Source organism: Lathamus discolor, chromosome Z (genome assembly GCF_037157495.1).
Source record: "Lathamus discolor isolate bLatDis1 chromosome Z, bLatDis1.hap1, whole genome shotgun sequence".
NCBI classification, from domain to species: domain Eukaryota; kingdom Metazoa; phylum Chordata; class Aves; order Psittaciformes; family Psittacidae; genus Lathamus; species Lathamus discolor.
In genome coordinates, this window is record NC_088909.1 from 33,263,890 (window position 1) to 33,277,393 (window position 13,504).

The 13,504-nt window shown below is 35.9% G+C and overlaps 1 protein-coding gene across 2 annotated transcripts in view; it reads left to right on the top strand.

Annotated features, from left to right (window-relative positions):
* The window catches only part of EDIL3 (EGF like repeats and discoidin domains 3), a 250,095-nt gene that overhangs the window by 79,632 nt on the left and 156,959 nt on the right, over nt 1–13,504 (top strand). The window contains exon 4 of one of the 2 annotated variants that reach the window (XM_065663106.1): nt 10,450–10,479. The exons of the other annotated variant lie outside the window; for it this stretch is intronic. Within the exon in view, the coding sequence (XP_065519178.1) occupies nt 10,450–10,479 (30 nt within the window). The remainder of the gene's footprint in view (nt 1–10,449; nt 10,480–13,504) is intronic. 2 annotated transcript variants of the gene reach the window in all.

A 13,504-nucleotide genomic window follows, 5' to 3' on the forward strand; every position in this document is an offset into this window, starting at 1 on the left:
AGTGAAGGAAATTCAAATGTTGACTGTACTGGAGATAGCAACTGGGTGTTTTGATCTATCAGCCTGTAGTATATGTGTATTTTTATTTTTTTTTTTACCTATATAATGTGTCATTTTATCCTTTTAATGCAGAGTCATGGCTAAAATTCACTTAGGTTAAAACATGGAATATTTATGAAGCTAAATAATTTGCTCACCGGATGAATTTTTCATGACCACTATTTTTTTATTTATTTCTTGAATATATCTTGTATTTAGTCATAATAATCTTTGATGTAGAAAATTCTCATAGAATGCAGTACATAATAATTAACATAGACTTTAAAATACATAGTTTAATTTCAAATTTCACTGATCAGAAAACAGACCTCTTAAGGAAATTTCTTAGTATATTAAGTAATAAAATTCCTAGTGAAAAAAAAGGAGTTGGAGGGAAAAAAAATGAGTTTTGTTTGACAAAATACTGTGGAATTGATTTTGGTCTTTTATGTTATTTCAAGTTATTTCAAGTGAAGTTATTTCAAGTTTATTCTGTTAATTAGGTACTGGTATTAGATAATGTTTTGTGTTGACATTAATGATGCTGTATAAAGTTGAGCAATCGTCAGTGCATCAAAGCTGCATCTGTTAGCATTATAGGCATTCAGATTGACCATCTTTAAAACGTGAACTTTTTTTTGGTATGAATATTAACTGGAAAATGCCATGGGGGCCATGTAAATTATTCATGAATGTGAGTTAAATTCAGAAGGAATATTTTACTTTAAAAACTAGCACCTATATATTTGACCTAAAAACTAATGGAAAATACTTGACCTAAATACTTTGGAAAATAATAATAATGAAAATATAGTAATTAATTTAATTAACTTTTGTGAAACAGTGTTTATTTGTATCTCATTTTGAAAATTTAAAAAAATATTCTGTATGTTTTAAAATTGTTTAGTTTTTATTTTTGTCTTTTAAAAGGGTTGAAATTAAGATGAGGTATTGCAGTAAAAGTGTGAAAGTTTCAGGATGACCCAGATATAAAGTATTTCACTTCTGCTTAATATATACTAACAGGTTTTCATTAGGTGGGAATATGAAAAAAAAAAAACCAAACAAACCACAAAACCAACAAACAACAGAAGATTATTCTCCAAGTTCTATCCTGAAGAAAGCAACTAATGATGGAGAAGACAAGCTAGTAATCTCTTCTTCCTTTGCGCACTTAACTGTAATGAAAATCAATCACATTCCACTCAAGGTTTTCTCAGTAGTTCCTCTGAGTTACATATGTATCTGCCAGTCATATTCCTAGATCCCCAGAAGCATACACTTAGAGCCCTTGAATGTATTTACTCTGAACAGTAGAGATGAAGACTATGGAAGCTGTAGGGATTTTTTCCATCACTGTCACTGTAATTAGTCCTTTAATTCTAATGTATTTTAATAATGGTAGTATGACAGTCGACATGTCATGAAACACATGTTGGATCGTTATTTAAAGAGATTGAAAGGTGGGAAATACTTAGAGGAAAAAAATGAGTAACTGTAGAAATACGTTTTGTTTCTCTCCCATTTCAAAGCCCTTCTGTTAATTGTTCTTTAAATGCATTGTCATTCATGGAATCACAGCAGGGTTGAGTTGTAAAGGGACTTCCAGAAGTCCTGTGCTCCAGCCCCACCTTGTCAAGCAAGGCCACTTAGAGCTGGTTGCCCAGGATCATGTCAAGATGGCTTTGGGGTAGCTCCAGGGAGGGAGACTCCACAGCATCTCTGGTCCTGTAAGACAAATATAAAAAACTTTCATGTTGTCCAGTGTCTGTAATCTAGAATGGTGAGCACTTTGACAGCCCAAACATAAGTGCCACATCAGCAGATAAGAGTTAAGATTACAGATCTTGTACTCACTAGTTCAGAGCACCATACAGCAGTCTGCACTCTGCATTTTTGTGTCACTTTTTTTACAAAGAGCACAAGGCATTACTGAATCCAAAAGCAAGGGTCAAAGTATTGACTTATGTTATTCTGACATGAACCAAGTGGAAAGCATTTGCAACATCTCAAGTGCCGAAAACAGATTATATGTATAATAATCCTCATTCTTGTGATGGTCTGTGGCGTGTGATGGGGATGAGAGTGTGTAGAAGTGGAGGGGTGTAATGCAAGGAGAGGTTTTGCCATCTGTTTGCAGCACAAAAGAGGGGATATCAAAAGGGATGAAGGACAGATTTTCAACACAGTTTGCCAGAGCCCAACAGCTCTTATTTCTCATGGCAGGAGGTGCTGGTTGGGATTGCTTTTGAAATGCAGCCACTGGAGAGGGTGCTAAGCATCCTTTGTAAGAAAATACAGAGCTCTGAGTCAGATGGAGAGTGCACAGAAAATGAGTAAATCTGCCCTTAGGAGCATATGGGAAAGTAGGGCTGAGGTGGGTTTTAGAAAATTCATGTACTTGGGATGTAAAAAACAAAATCTTAAAAACCTCCTCACATCTCAAAATCAATAGGCCTAACTCCTACATTAATGAAAACTGAGAGGTGTGGAGGAGCACCAGAATGCTAACTGATGGCTGCTGTGAAGATGCTTCTTACAGGGGTGAATTTCGAGAGGCTGATAAACTTATGACTTCTAGTGGCTTTATTGATGAAGATAAAAGAAAAATCAATGTACATTATCTTCACTTGCTCATGAGAAAAAGCCTTGACTACTTAAGTTTTAATTATTTTCTGAAAAATTAAGAATAGTGTATCAATGACAAGGGAAAATTGTAGAATTTCTGAGAATAAAGAAGTTTCTCACCAGGTGCATTGTTTTACCTCATATTCCAGAGTTCTCTGTGTGCCTTGTTTCGCTGCATGTAGGAAAGTGACGTGTTCATGTCAGAGAGACAGAAAATCATCTGGTTTTACATTTATATTTAAGCATGTTTCTCTTTTGGTATTTCTGTTCTTTGAAATGCAGTTGTCAGCAGAGAACCTTGTGTGCTCAGTCTAGGTCACAGTAATTTGATCAAACTGTGCCAGGTTTAAAGTAAAGCTTCCTTGTCACTCATATTGTAGGTCAGAACAGATGTGTTCAGTTTGAAATGATCCAGGTTCAATATGGCCCCTGCAGATACCATGAGATAAATTAATTTTTTCTAGAGCAGTGTTTGATTGAAGCTGGAGATTATTGACATTTTTCCACAGTTTATATCATGCGTATTTTTCAACATGTGTTTTTCAATATTAAACAGTAATGGATTCAGATATATTTAGATACTTTTTCCGGTTATACTGAAGTTAAATATGAAGCCAATATTAGCTACAAAGGTAAAAGGATCCTCTTTTATTTCTACCTAGTCAAAGAAGTTTGAAGTAAATACTGGTATGTCAACCATTCCTTAAGCCCATGTTCCAGTCTGCAAAATTTACCTGGACAATAAAAATACCTTTTTATTAAGTTAGAAATACATGCTTTGCCTTTCTTGCACCAAGACTCATGTCTTCTTTTTTCTGTACTTGTATTCATTCTGTGTAGCTCTGTAGTGGGGTATTTCCTGTTCTGAAGTTACTAAAAAATTGTTAAAAATGCATACCACACTAAAGCAATGTGTCTCCCTGCATGGGACTCCTCTTAATGCCACATCCTTCATTTTAGCTGCCATCTGCTCCTTTGAATTCTCCTCTTGGCATATTGTACAATTTGTAGCTCAAATTTTCCATGATGAAGATTGCGTTGCATGAAAATTCTCTTAGTAAAGCAGTGTGCCGGCCCTTAGTCATGCTGAAAAGAGTACTGTAAACTTGGATTAAAAAAAAAAAAAAGAAAAAGAAATTCTTCTGCAGGCACCAAACAAGGTGTTTGAACTGAGAATTGAATGCCCCTCGTCCTGTACATTTTTGCTTAAAATGTTGCAGAGTATTTTCTAAGAAACAGTGACTATTGAATACTTTTCATTTTGTCTTTATGCAATCTAAAGACTTTTCATCTGGTGATAAAACCGTTGCCTGTTTATTGGTTTATACAGCTTCATTCCCCACAAGGGTTAGCAGAACAACCTTTGCAACTGGCATATTAGAATATTTGCCAAAACCCATAAAGTATTTGGGAATCCTGCAGGATACATATTTATATTTGAAATTTTAGGCTTTGAAAGTTGTTGAGTTTTCCTGTGCGTTCATTGAACTTCCTCCTATGTATTTCAGTAAGGCAGGCTGGTCAATCTGGGTGTAATTTTCTGACAGCAGACAAGGTGAGACCCCACAGGTTAGTCTGGGGTAAGAAAATGCACAACAACATTACAGAAAATTGATTAACTGAAGTTGGTATCTGCTGTTACTGGACCATTTAGAGCTGGGTTTTATTTGTTATTATATTACCGTTTTCTGTTCTGTTTTGAGCAGGTTTTGTTGTCTTTTGAATCTTTCCTCATTCTGTTGGATGTTAGTTATTGGATATTGCTAAGAAGCATGGTAGTAATTTTAGCTTCTTATTTCTGGCAGAAAAGCTGGTGAAGCTCAGACCCTGTTCAGCCTTATCTCAGTCCCACTTTGTTTCAGCCTGAATTTTTGTACCTTAGAGAAAGCCTTCCTCTCTCCATCCTTGCACAGAGAACAAGTGCCAGGATTTTCCCAGCTTTGAGCAAACTATTCTTCAAAAGCAGGTCAAACTACCCACTCAGTCAGACTCCAACATCTGTGAGTTGAGATGGAACACATTTTCAGCCCGATACAAAGGAATGGTATACTTGATGTGGCACCCAGGTACCTTTGATTTGTCCTGGATTGAGTACTGGCTACACATCTGCAGTGGGATACCTAACCCAGCCTCCTGCCCAACTTCAAAACCAGCGCTACGGTCTTAGTCACTTAGCTGTTTGAGTGCACTTGGTTTGGTACAAAAAAGCGCTAGGATATTTCCTGATTACATGCTCTGCTCTTTTGGAACATACACATCTTCTCAAAACTGCATATGGCAGCATATGTGCGTGTGCAAGTAAAACTGTGTGATGTTTCAAGTCATGACAGACTACTCTGGGTTTCAGAATTACAGCTTAAAGTACTGCTGTGCGTTTGGCAGCACTTGAAACCTTGGCAAGAACAGCATTGGACTAAAAACTGAATAATTGTTTTAAAACTAAATCTTTTTACACTTTTTTTCTTAAGAACATCCCGCCAAAATACTAGGCTCGATGGGCAGTCCATTGACTGCCTTGTTCTAGAGAGTTGTAAATGTGAAGGCACTAACCACAAAAGTAATTACGTAATCTTGTCCTTTGCAAAATGTGTAATTTTACCTAAATAAATCTTTTATTTCATATTTAAACATGTCATTCATCACCAGTTCTGATACTTAGGGTGAATAAAAAAAAAAAAAAAGGAAGACTAGTGAGAATGAATTAAATTAATTAGCCACATTTATTGGCATTTCTAACACTGTCATTTTAAGACGCTACCATTCTGGACTTTGATAATACCTGAAATTTTGCTCTGATACCGATTTTTGGTTAGAATTTTTTTTTTCTTAATGAAAGGAAGAAAAAGTGAGTTTTTTTATAGGCTTTAAGTTCTTAAGTGGATATAAACCTGTGAGGAGTGACACAGGCTATTTCTTTGGTTTCTATTTAACATCTGCCATCCAAGCAGAGTTTTATCAGTTCATAGTGAGTTATCTCTGACATGCACTAGTGAGTTGCCTGGTGTCTGTCTTCTGGTTTTGTTTTTCATGTTTTTTTTTAAATAATTTTTTCAGTACTGGCTGCAAACACAACTCTAGCTGAGGCTAGAAGGAGGCTCTGCTATTCTCAGGGGCCTGTAAATGGTGAGGGATGTGCTGGTATCCCAGTACTACAGTTAAAATTAAACACACTAACAGAACAACCTGACCTAACTGTAGAACTGCAAGATAAAAATCTCTGACTCATCCTGAGAGATATATCTTTGACCAACTGGCATAAAAAGTGCATTTTCCAGATTCATCAGATTCATGCATCTTGAAAACAATCTGTTTTTCTTAGGGTTTGTTCCTCCTCTTTATAGCTAGGGACAATAATAGTTTATACCAGTTGTTGCAGCCGGTTGAGTTGGTTAATTGTTAGAAGTTGGTGACACACTATTAATCAGCTGAGCTGTAGCTTGAAGGTGTCTTTAGCACATTTAACCTGACAGAATGGGACAGGGCAAGGTTGAATGCAAGGGGGCCTTTGGTGGAAACAAGGTTTGATTCAGCCCTCCTCTTGATGGTGGGTTGCCTCATCAGGCATGGCAATATCGTGCAGAGGACCATGCTGAGAACCAAAGACAGAGCCAGTTTACTGAAAAATGAACTGAATTCTGTAGAATGAGTAGCAGGTGAAAAGACAGACTTTCTAAGCACGTATTTTCAGTTAAAGTTCTATAGCATTAAAATCACATTCTTAATGACTGATGCTGCGTTTTTGGGAAGTCAGTCTTTGTAGCATGCAGGTCCTCTGAGATCCTGAGACTTGATGCTGAGCAGAATATAGTTTATTTTTGACCTTGCATTCAGAAAAATGTTATCTGCTCTTGGATCCTACTGTTTGCAAGTGGTTCATTTGGATGATTTTATAGAGCTCTTGCATAGCTTTTTCATGAGAGATAATGACATATATTCAAGTTTATTCTGTATAAAAGAGTCTTACATTTTATTTGAATGTTAAGGAAAATGTCTTTCACATTAATATGAAAGTAACACATGCCTTAATATAAACACAAAACTAATGTTCCACTGAATCTGCCTCCCTCAAGTTACCTATACTTCAAAGGTCAGATTTTTCCCAGACCTTTAAGGCTTCTACCATTGTAACAGAAATGATCAGAGGTCTGGCATAGGTATTCATATGCTATCCAAGCATTGCCTTACATTCTTTCTCTTAAGCTAATATGTGTTGGACAATATGTATCCTGGAATACGGTTTCCAAAACTGCCCATGTCTTGGGGTTTTTTTCACCACTAATGTCACACAGCATTATTCACCTCCAAGGAAAACATGGTTAAGTTTTCTCAAGTGAATATCAGATATTCTCTGAGAAGATAAAAACTAACATTTGTGCTGCCATATGTCTTATATTTTGTCAATGATGCATTAAAAGGGGTAGAAAAACATTTTGAAAATGCTTTAAAGCTGCAGGGTAGTTTACAGTTTAAGGTCATGCTGTACTGTTATCACATCAGGACTCGGGGATGTTCGTGGCTGTTGAGGCTTTTTTTGTCAAATACCTGGCTCCTCTGTGGAAGTCTCACCACTCTGGAATCAGAGCGAGAAACTCAGGCTGATGGTAAACCACCACCCAGTGTAGTGAGTCACCAGCTTGTGCTAGCTCTGTTAAGAAAGGCAATTTCAGTTTATATCCTCTTGACCTCTCTGAAATAAGAGTGAATTACAGATAATTGCTATGGAGATGAGTCACTGTATAAATAGCTTTTTAAAATAACTTCAAGTTTTAAATCACTGCTGATGGAGAAAAATTGTGTAAGAAATTTTTGGTGTGCATTTGCTTAATAAGTGGAAAGCAGAGTGCTGACATTGCATTTGAGCCACTATGATAAAGCAAAAATAGTGTATGCTTTGTGTATTCAGTTGCTTAGGGAAGGCTTTATTTTTAAACATCGTTTATCAAGCTATGGTGGATGAAAGAAGACCTGACACATATAGCATGAGATAAAGTTAATTTGATTTAAAAAAAAGTAAATTGCATAAAGTACAAACAAATTTATAATTTCATTTTCATATTTATTTTTAATATGAATCTCTAATTTTTCTGTCCAGGGTTAAGAAATACAGTATTGACATGTAGAACTAGGTCTTTTACATTTTACAAAAGCAGTTCTTACTAACTCTAACTCATACAAAAAAATTAGCACAGTCTATTCCTGAAAGAGCCTAAATCAGCAATTGAATAGTCAAAATTAATTAGATAAACATAAAACTAACATTATTGACATAACTGTCTTTCAGCTTGAATTATTTGTTTCAGCGGAGCTTCAGCTATCCTATATTATTTAGATGTGTACCAAAGTGCAGAGTGGTCCCACTGGAACAACCATCATCAAAGTGATGACATGATCCAGTTGTAAATTGCTGATGCTGGTATTCACTCCAATAATTAAGATTATTATTCAAATTGCAGTGAGGAAAAAAAAACCAAACAACCCTGTTCCTGGAATGAATATTCTTTGTATAATTGGACAATTTTCATAAACCAATCTCAATGTACAGTCAGTAGTACTTTAATTATCTGTTGCTCAAGCAGCAAGGAGCATTTGAGCTTGGCAGTTAATAGAGATTTTGGCCATTTGTAAAATTTAATGACTCTTCTAACTAACTTTCATGTTCTGTTCTGTTGGTGTAGCTCTCTCTGTTACTGGTACTTTGAGAAACTACAGCATGCTTGATTGTTTCTCATTTGTTTACTTCTGATACTGTTCTTAAGATTTAAATACTCAGTTTCTTTTTTGTGGAATTAGCTGTCATGTTATTGAACTAATGATGGATCTGATTAGTTACATTTAAAAACGGATGGTATTTTCCCTTGAAATTCTCTACTGTTTCAAACACATTTTACTTAAATCTGGTAATTAGACAGTAAAAGAACATGTTATTGTAAACTAAAACCTTGATGTGATCTCTATGTATATTCACCTCAAAACTGATCAATCTAGGTTCATAATACACATCTAGACACTAAATGAGGAGTTACAAAAGAGGAGGTTTAGCCTGTTAAGTACCTTCTTTAGGCCAATTTAGATAATTCATTTCATAATCCAGCCTTCTTAAGTGTTTATCTGAACATGAAGTTATATAAATAAAAATTACCTATTTGCCTCAGGAAACTAGTTAGAGACAAGATGCCTGACTGATACTTCAAACAGAATTCATTATTTTCTATTGATTGGATCTGACAGCCCCCAAAAGGACACCGTACTACTCTGCAATTAGGAATAACTGATGTGTCCATGTTAATTGTCACATACAGTTGCGTATAGAATATTGTACTGAGTTAATCAAGGTCTGTACATGGTCTCAAATGCAGTTGTTGTCTGACAAACTTTCACTAAAAGGAGGAAAGACCATCCTTTTGCTTCCCTAATTTCTCCCAGCATTATACATGGAGTGATAGTTAAGACAAAGAAGTCAACTCACCAAGCACTGATCTTTGAGAAAATATTTGAAATCTTTACCCATGCCAAGTGCAAGCTCTGAAGCCATCATGCAAACATGAAGTTACCGTGTTTGCTGTGGCTGTTAGGACTGTTGTTGTATGGAACTGATTCTGCAAGAAATCAAACAGCAGCTTCAGTTTCAGCTGGTGGAAGAGACTCCTGAAAAGAGAAAAAATAAAAGCATGGATACCTGTGCTTAATATCTTTAGAGGGTCTCTACATCACATTTGTGGAGAGTCCTCTAAGACTTCTAAGTGCTTTCACAGTATCGAAGTGAGAAACACTTCATAGCTGCGTTTTCTGTCATTGAAAACTTTTCCAAGACTGTGCGAACACCATTTTTATGATGCATGTGTATATAAAACATACTGACTGGAAGGAGAAAAAGAACTAAATCACTGATGTACTTTTAAAATACAGTTTTACTGTGCGTACATCTGTTTCTTTCTTTTGAATGTACAGGTAATAGTCTACAGTGAGAGGTGCTTTTTGATGTTACCTAAAGGTGATTTAATGGTTATCTATCACCAAAAGAGAAAGGTTCTAGGATAAAGATTTTTATTGCTTTCCTCAGACAGTAAATATTTGAAATAGAAAGTCCAGTGGGCAACTGCCCTCACCCCAGTCCTGCCCAAAACCAAACCCCCAAGCTGCATTTTCTCCTTTACTACTTAATTTCAGGATCATTCATTCATTACTGCCAGCACCAAGTTGTGAAGAAATTGAAGGGAACAGAAGGGGTGGAGGATGGAGAGAGGGAAAAAAAAAAAAAAGGTGTGCACCATGGCTGTCCTTAATTGCTAATCATCAGCTGGCTTAGTTGTGTCATCAGACAGCAGCCTTCATTAGTTAACCAAATAACTGGGTCCAGCATTCGATTTTTTAGAAGGCTTTACCTTCAGAAGAGCTCCTGTGTAGTACTGCAACAGATAGTTCTGGCTGTGAATTTGACTGCAGGGAAGTTTTCTGAAACTCCTCTGTTGATCATTGTTATTGTCTTATTGGCCCTATCCTGCTAGTTAAATTAGAGGGGAAGGTTAAGAATGTAATATTACAAATGCAAGTGAAAGTCCTAACTCATTTTGGCTTAGTTCTCCACTAAGGTGAAGCATCTGTTACTCAAGTTTATCAAATGATACAAAGTTTTTCATGATGTCTTGTTGCTTGTGTATGAAGAGAATGTAAATAACAGTGACTGTATAGATTTCTTCATCAGTATTTTTCTCTCTCTCCTTTCTCTTACCTTCTCTTTTCCTATCCCTACCTTCACCCTGTCCCTCATACCTTTTTGCACAGCCTCCATTGAAGAGGAACCAACTTCAGCAGGTATGGATAATTTATGATTACATATGCATCATGGTAACTGTTTCTTGAGAACTACCCTTTTTAAAGATCATTTTAACCAGGTTTATTTTGTGTGTAACACACACTAAATAGCCATATCAGTGATGGGATCTTTTCTCTTCTGTCTGCTTCTCTTCCTATTGTCTTTTCTTCCCTCAATTTGGAGTCGGTAGGAAATATAGTAATATCTACTACTAGTTAAAATATCTGTTTTGCTACATGTTCCATCCTTTTTGCTTCTTGTTTCATTAAGCTAACACACCAAGGTTCACACAACAAACTAGGAGAGAACCAATCAGAAGCTCAGAAAAATGTGTTTGTGCTGGTTCTTTACCTGTCCTTATGCTGGTGAAGCTCAACTATCTGCAAGACCCACAGAACTAGTGTCCATAAAGGCTGTGCAGCCTCAGGACAGCAGTGAAGGAAAAGAAGGGCAGCAGGTGCAGAAGCATCCTCCTCAAAGAAAACATTCTGCAAATTATGGCATGGATATCTGCTCAGTGAACTTCTATTTCCATTGACAGACTGCCAAGTAGTGAGAATGGTTAGCAACACAGTCATAAAAATTAGTTTAGGAGCTTCCCAGGAGACACAAACATGTAGTGTTTATTCTATTGCAAAGATTAACTATTTCTAATTAATTGGCAATCCATTAGCTTGGGAGTATTTAAGAAAAAGAAGACAATGTACCAAAGAAGAATGGCACTAAACGGCTTAACGTATTTGAAATGGCATTGGGTTACATAAACTTAGTGAGCTAAAACAGCAGATAAATAGAGAGTCACTTTATAGTGGCTTGTTAAAAGAAGTAAAGACCTCCAGAGGATGAGAGGAGAAAAAGTAGGGAAAGTGAATGAAGAAAGGAAGATAGCAAGGAAGGACTGAACACTGTTTACAGCACCAACCTACAGCTTGCAAGCAATATAAATTATTAGGGTACAGTGGAGAATAATAAATGAAAGGGTGGAGAATGAAGCCAAAAGTAGAATGTAAGGGAGAGAGAATGGCTAGGACTGTCACTGAATAGAGAAAGAAGCAAAAGGGAGCTTTTAACATGAAGACAGTAGTAGAATAGGCAGAAAGCATGACTGAGATGAGAAAAAAACACTGTGAAACAGAGAAAGGAAGAGTTTGGGAAAGGACTGTAGAATACTAACACACCTATGAGGAGCATATATTGTAATTATTAATCATTAGTCTTCAACTATCCATTTCTTGAGAGATCTTTAAATTTTCATGGAAAATAGCTTTAAAGAAGCCTATTGCAGCTGTTCAACACAAATGTCAGTCAGTTGCAAAAGGAAATTTGTTTTACATAGCAAAGTAAAAAAAGCACTCCTTTTTCCTTTTATGGAATTGGTCTAAGTATACAAATTATGTAGAGATTAGAGGCATATATGAATATGTTGCCGTAATGTTCAAGACAATCTTGCAATGGTTGTGCGTTGTAACACCATCATTTCTGTCACAACCAGTGGAGTACCTCATGAAGATGTGGCCCTCTTCTTTGCATTTTGAACATCATTGCCATTTTTGTGAAAGCTTGTAACTGTGAGCTGGCCAAGCTCATACATTAGCTGAAAATGTATAAAAGGAGGGAAGTAGAATTTATAAGCCAGCCACATGGGCTCACCTACAGACTTCTGTTACCAGCTGAAATTTCAGTAGTTTTACAAAAGCCTACAGATTCTATATTCAATTCCTCAGAAGCCCTTGCCTTTTGGAGTGCCAGATGACATTGTTTGTTTGTTCTTCTATTAATTTAAATATATTGGGTTTAGTAATTTCTGACTGCTTTTTTTGACTGCGCTAGTGTCACTACTTTACTTCTCAGCATAATTCTTGTGTTCAACAAAGTGCAACCAGTAGTTTATGATGAATCTTTTGAGCATTGCTACATCACAGAATATTCCTAAATGTTCACCCTTTCCTTGAATTCACCTATTATCAATAACATATTTTAACAGCAGTATTTTTAAAAAATATTTTTCCCCAATACATGAACAGATATATTTCAGACTCAAGTAATTTATTTATTTGTGGTTGGTTGAATGAGCTGCACTTCATTTCATTACTTTTTCTGACATGGATTTCAGTGTTTCAGGGTGTGTTGGTGTCTGAAAATGTGCCACAATTATTTATGCAGTGTAACTATCTGTGTGGAAACTCTTAATGGAATAACTAGTGACCTTTTAATCTTAGTTATGGATGCTGTTTGCAGTAAGAATATACATTTGGGAGTTCAGCTGATACAGCAATGCAGATAGATATTCTCACGCAGACAAAGCAACAGCTAGAAGTACAAAAACATACAGCACCAGAATGTTTTTGTTTCTTGATTTGTACAGATGAACAAATGCCTTTGGCATAAATGGTACATGGTAGATTTAGAATATGAGACCAAACAAACATTTGTAAATATTTGTGCAGATAAATCTCAAATGCTCAGAAATTATGGTACAAGGAAACATGACTAAATACCCACAAAAGCAAGTGAATTAATGTAAGAGTAATACTTTCTGTTAGTTAATCTGGTTCTGGGACATTGATACTTCACATGATTAGACTCTTTGGGAATTACTTTTGAAACAATTATTTTCTTGGGAGCAGTTTTGATTAATCTGAAGCTTTTTGCAGGAATTAATTTGACTAAACTTCTTCAGGCACAGAATTTTTTTTTTTTTTTTTTTTTTTTTGCTATTAAAATGAGAATTTCCACCTTTGGGAAAACAACTCTAGTCCTGCCTTAAGCAGCAAACTTTGGATCTTCTTCTTATTAATAGAGCATAACCTAACCCTACATTTGCATGAAATGTGACTGCGATCAAAATGATCTGTATATAAGTACAGATACCATTTCTTAGAAATTCCATAAAATGAAACAGTAATTTTCTACACAGGTGTACATAGCTTATTTTGTGTCTTCCTCAGCGAAGCAGTGAAGTACCTAGCTAGTATTTGAATAGTCTGAGCATAGTGTATCTATTGTCTCTGTGAGCATGTGTTT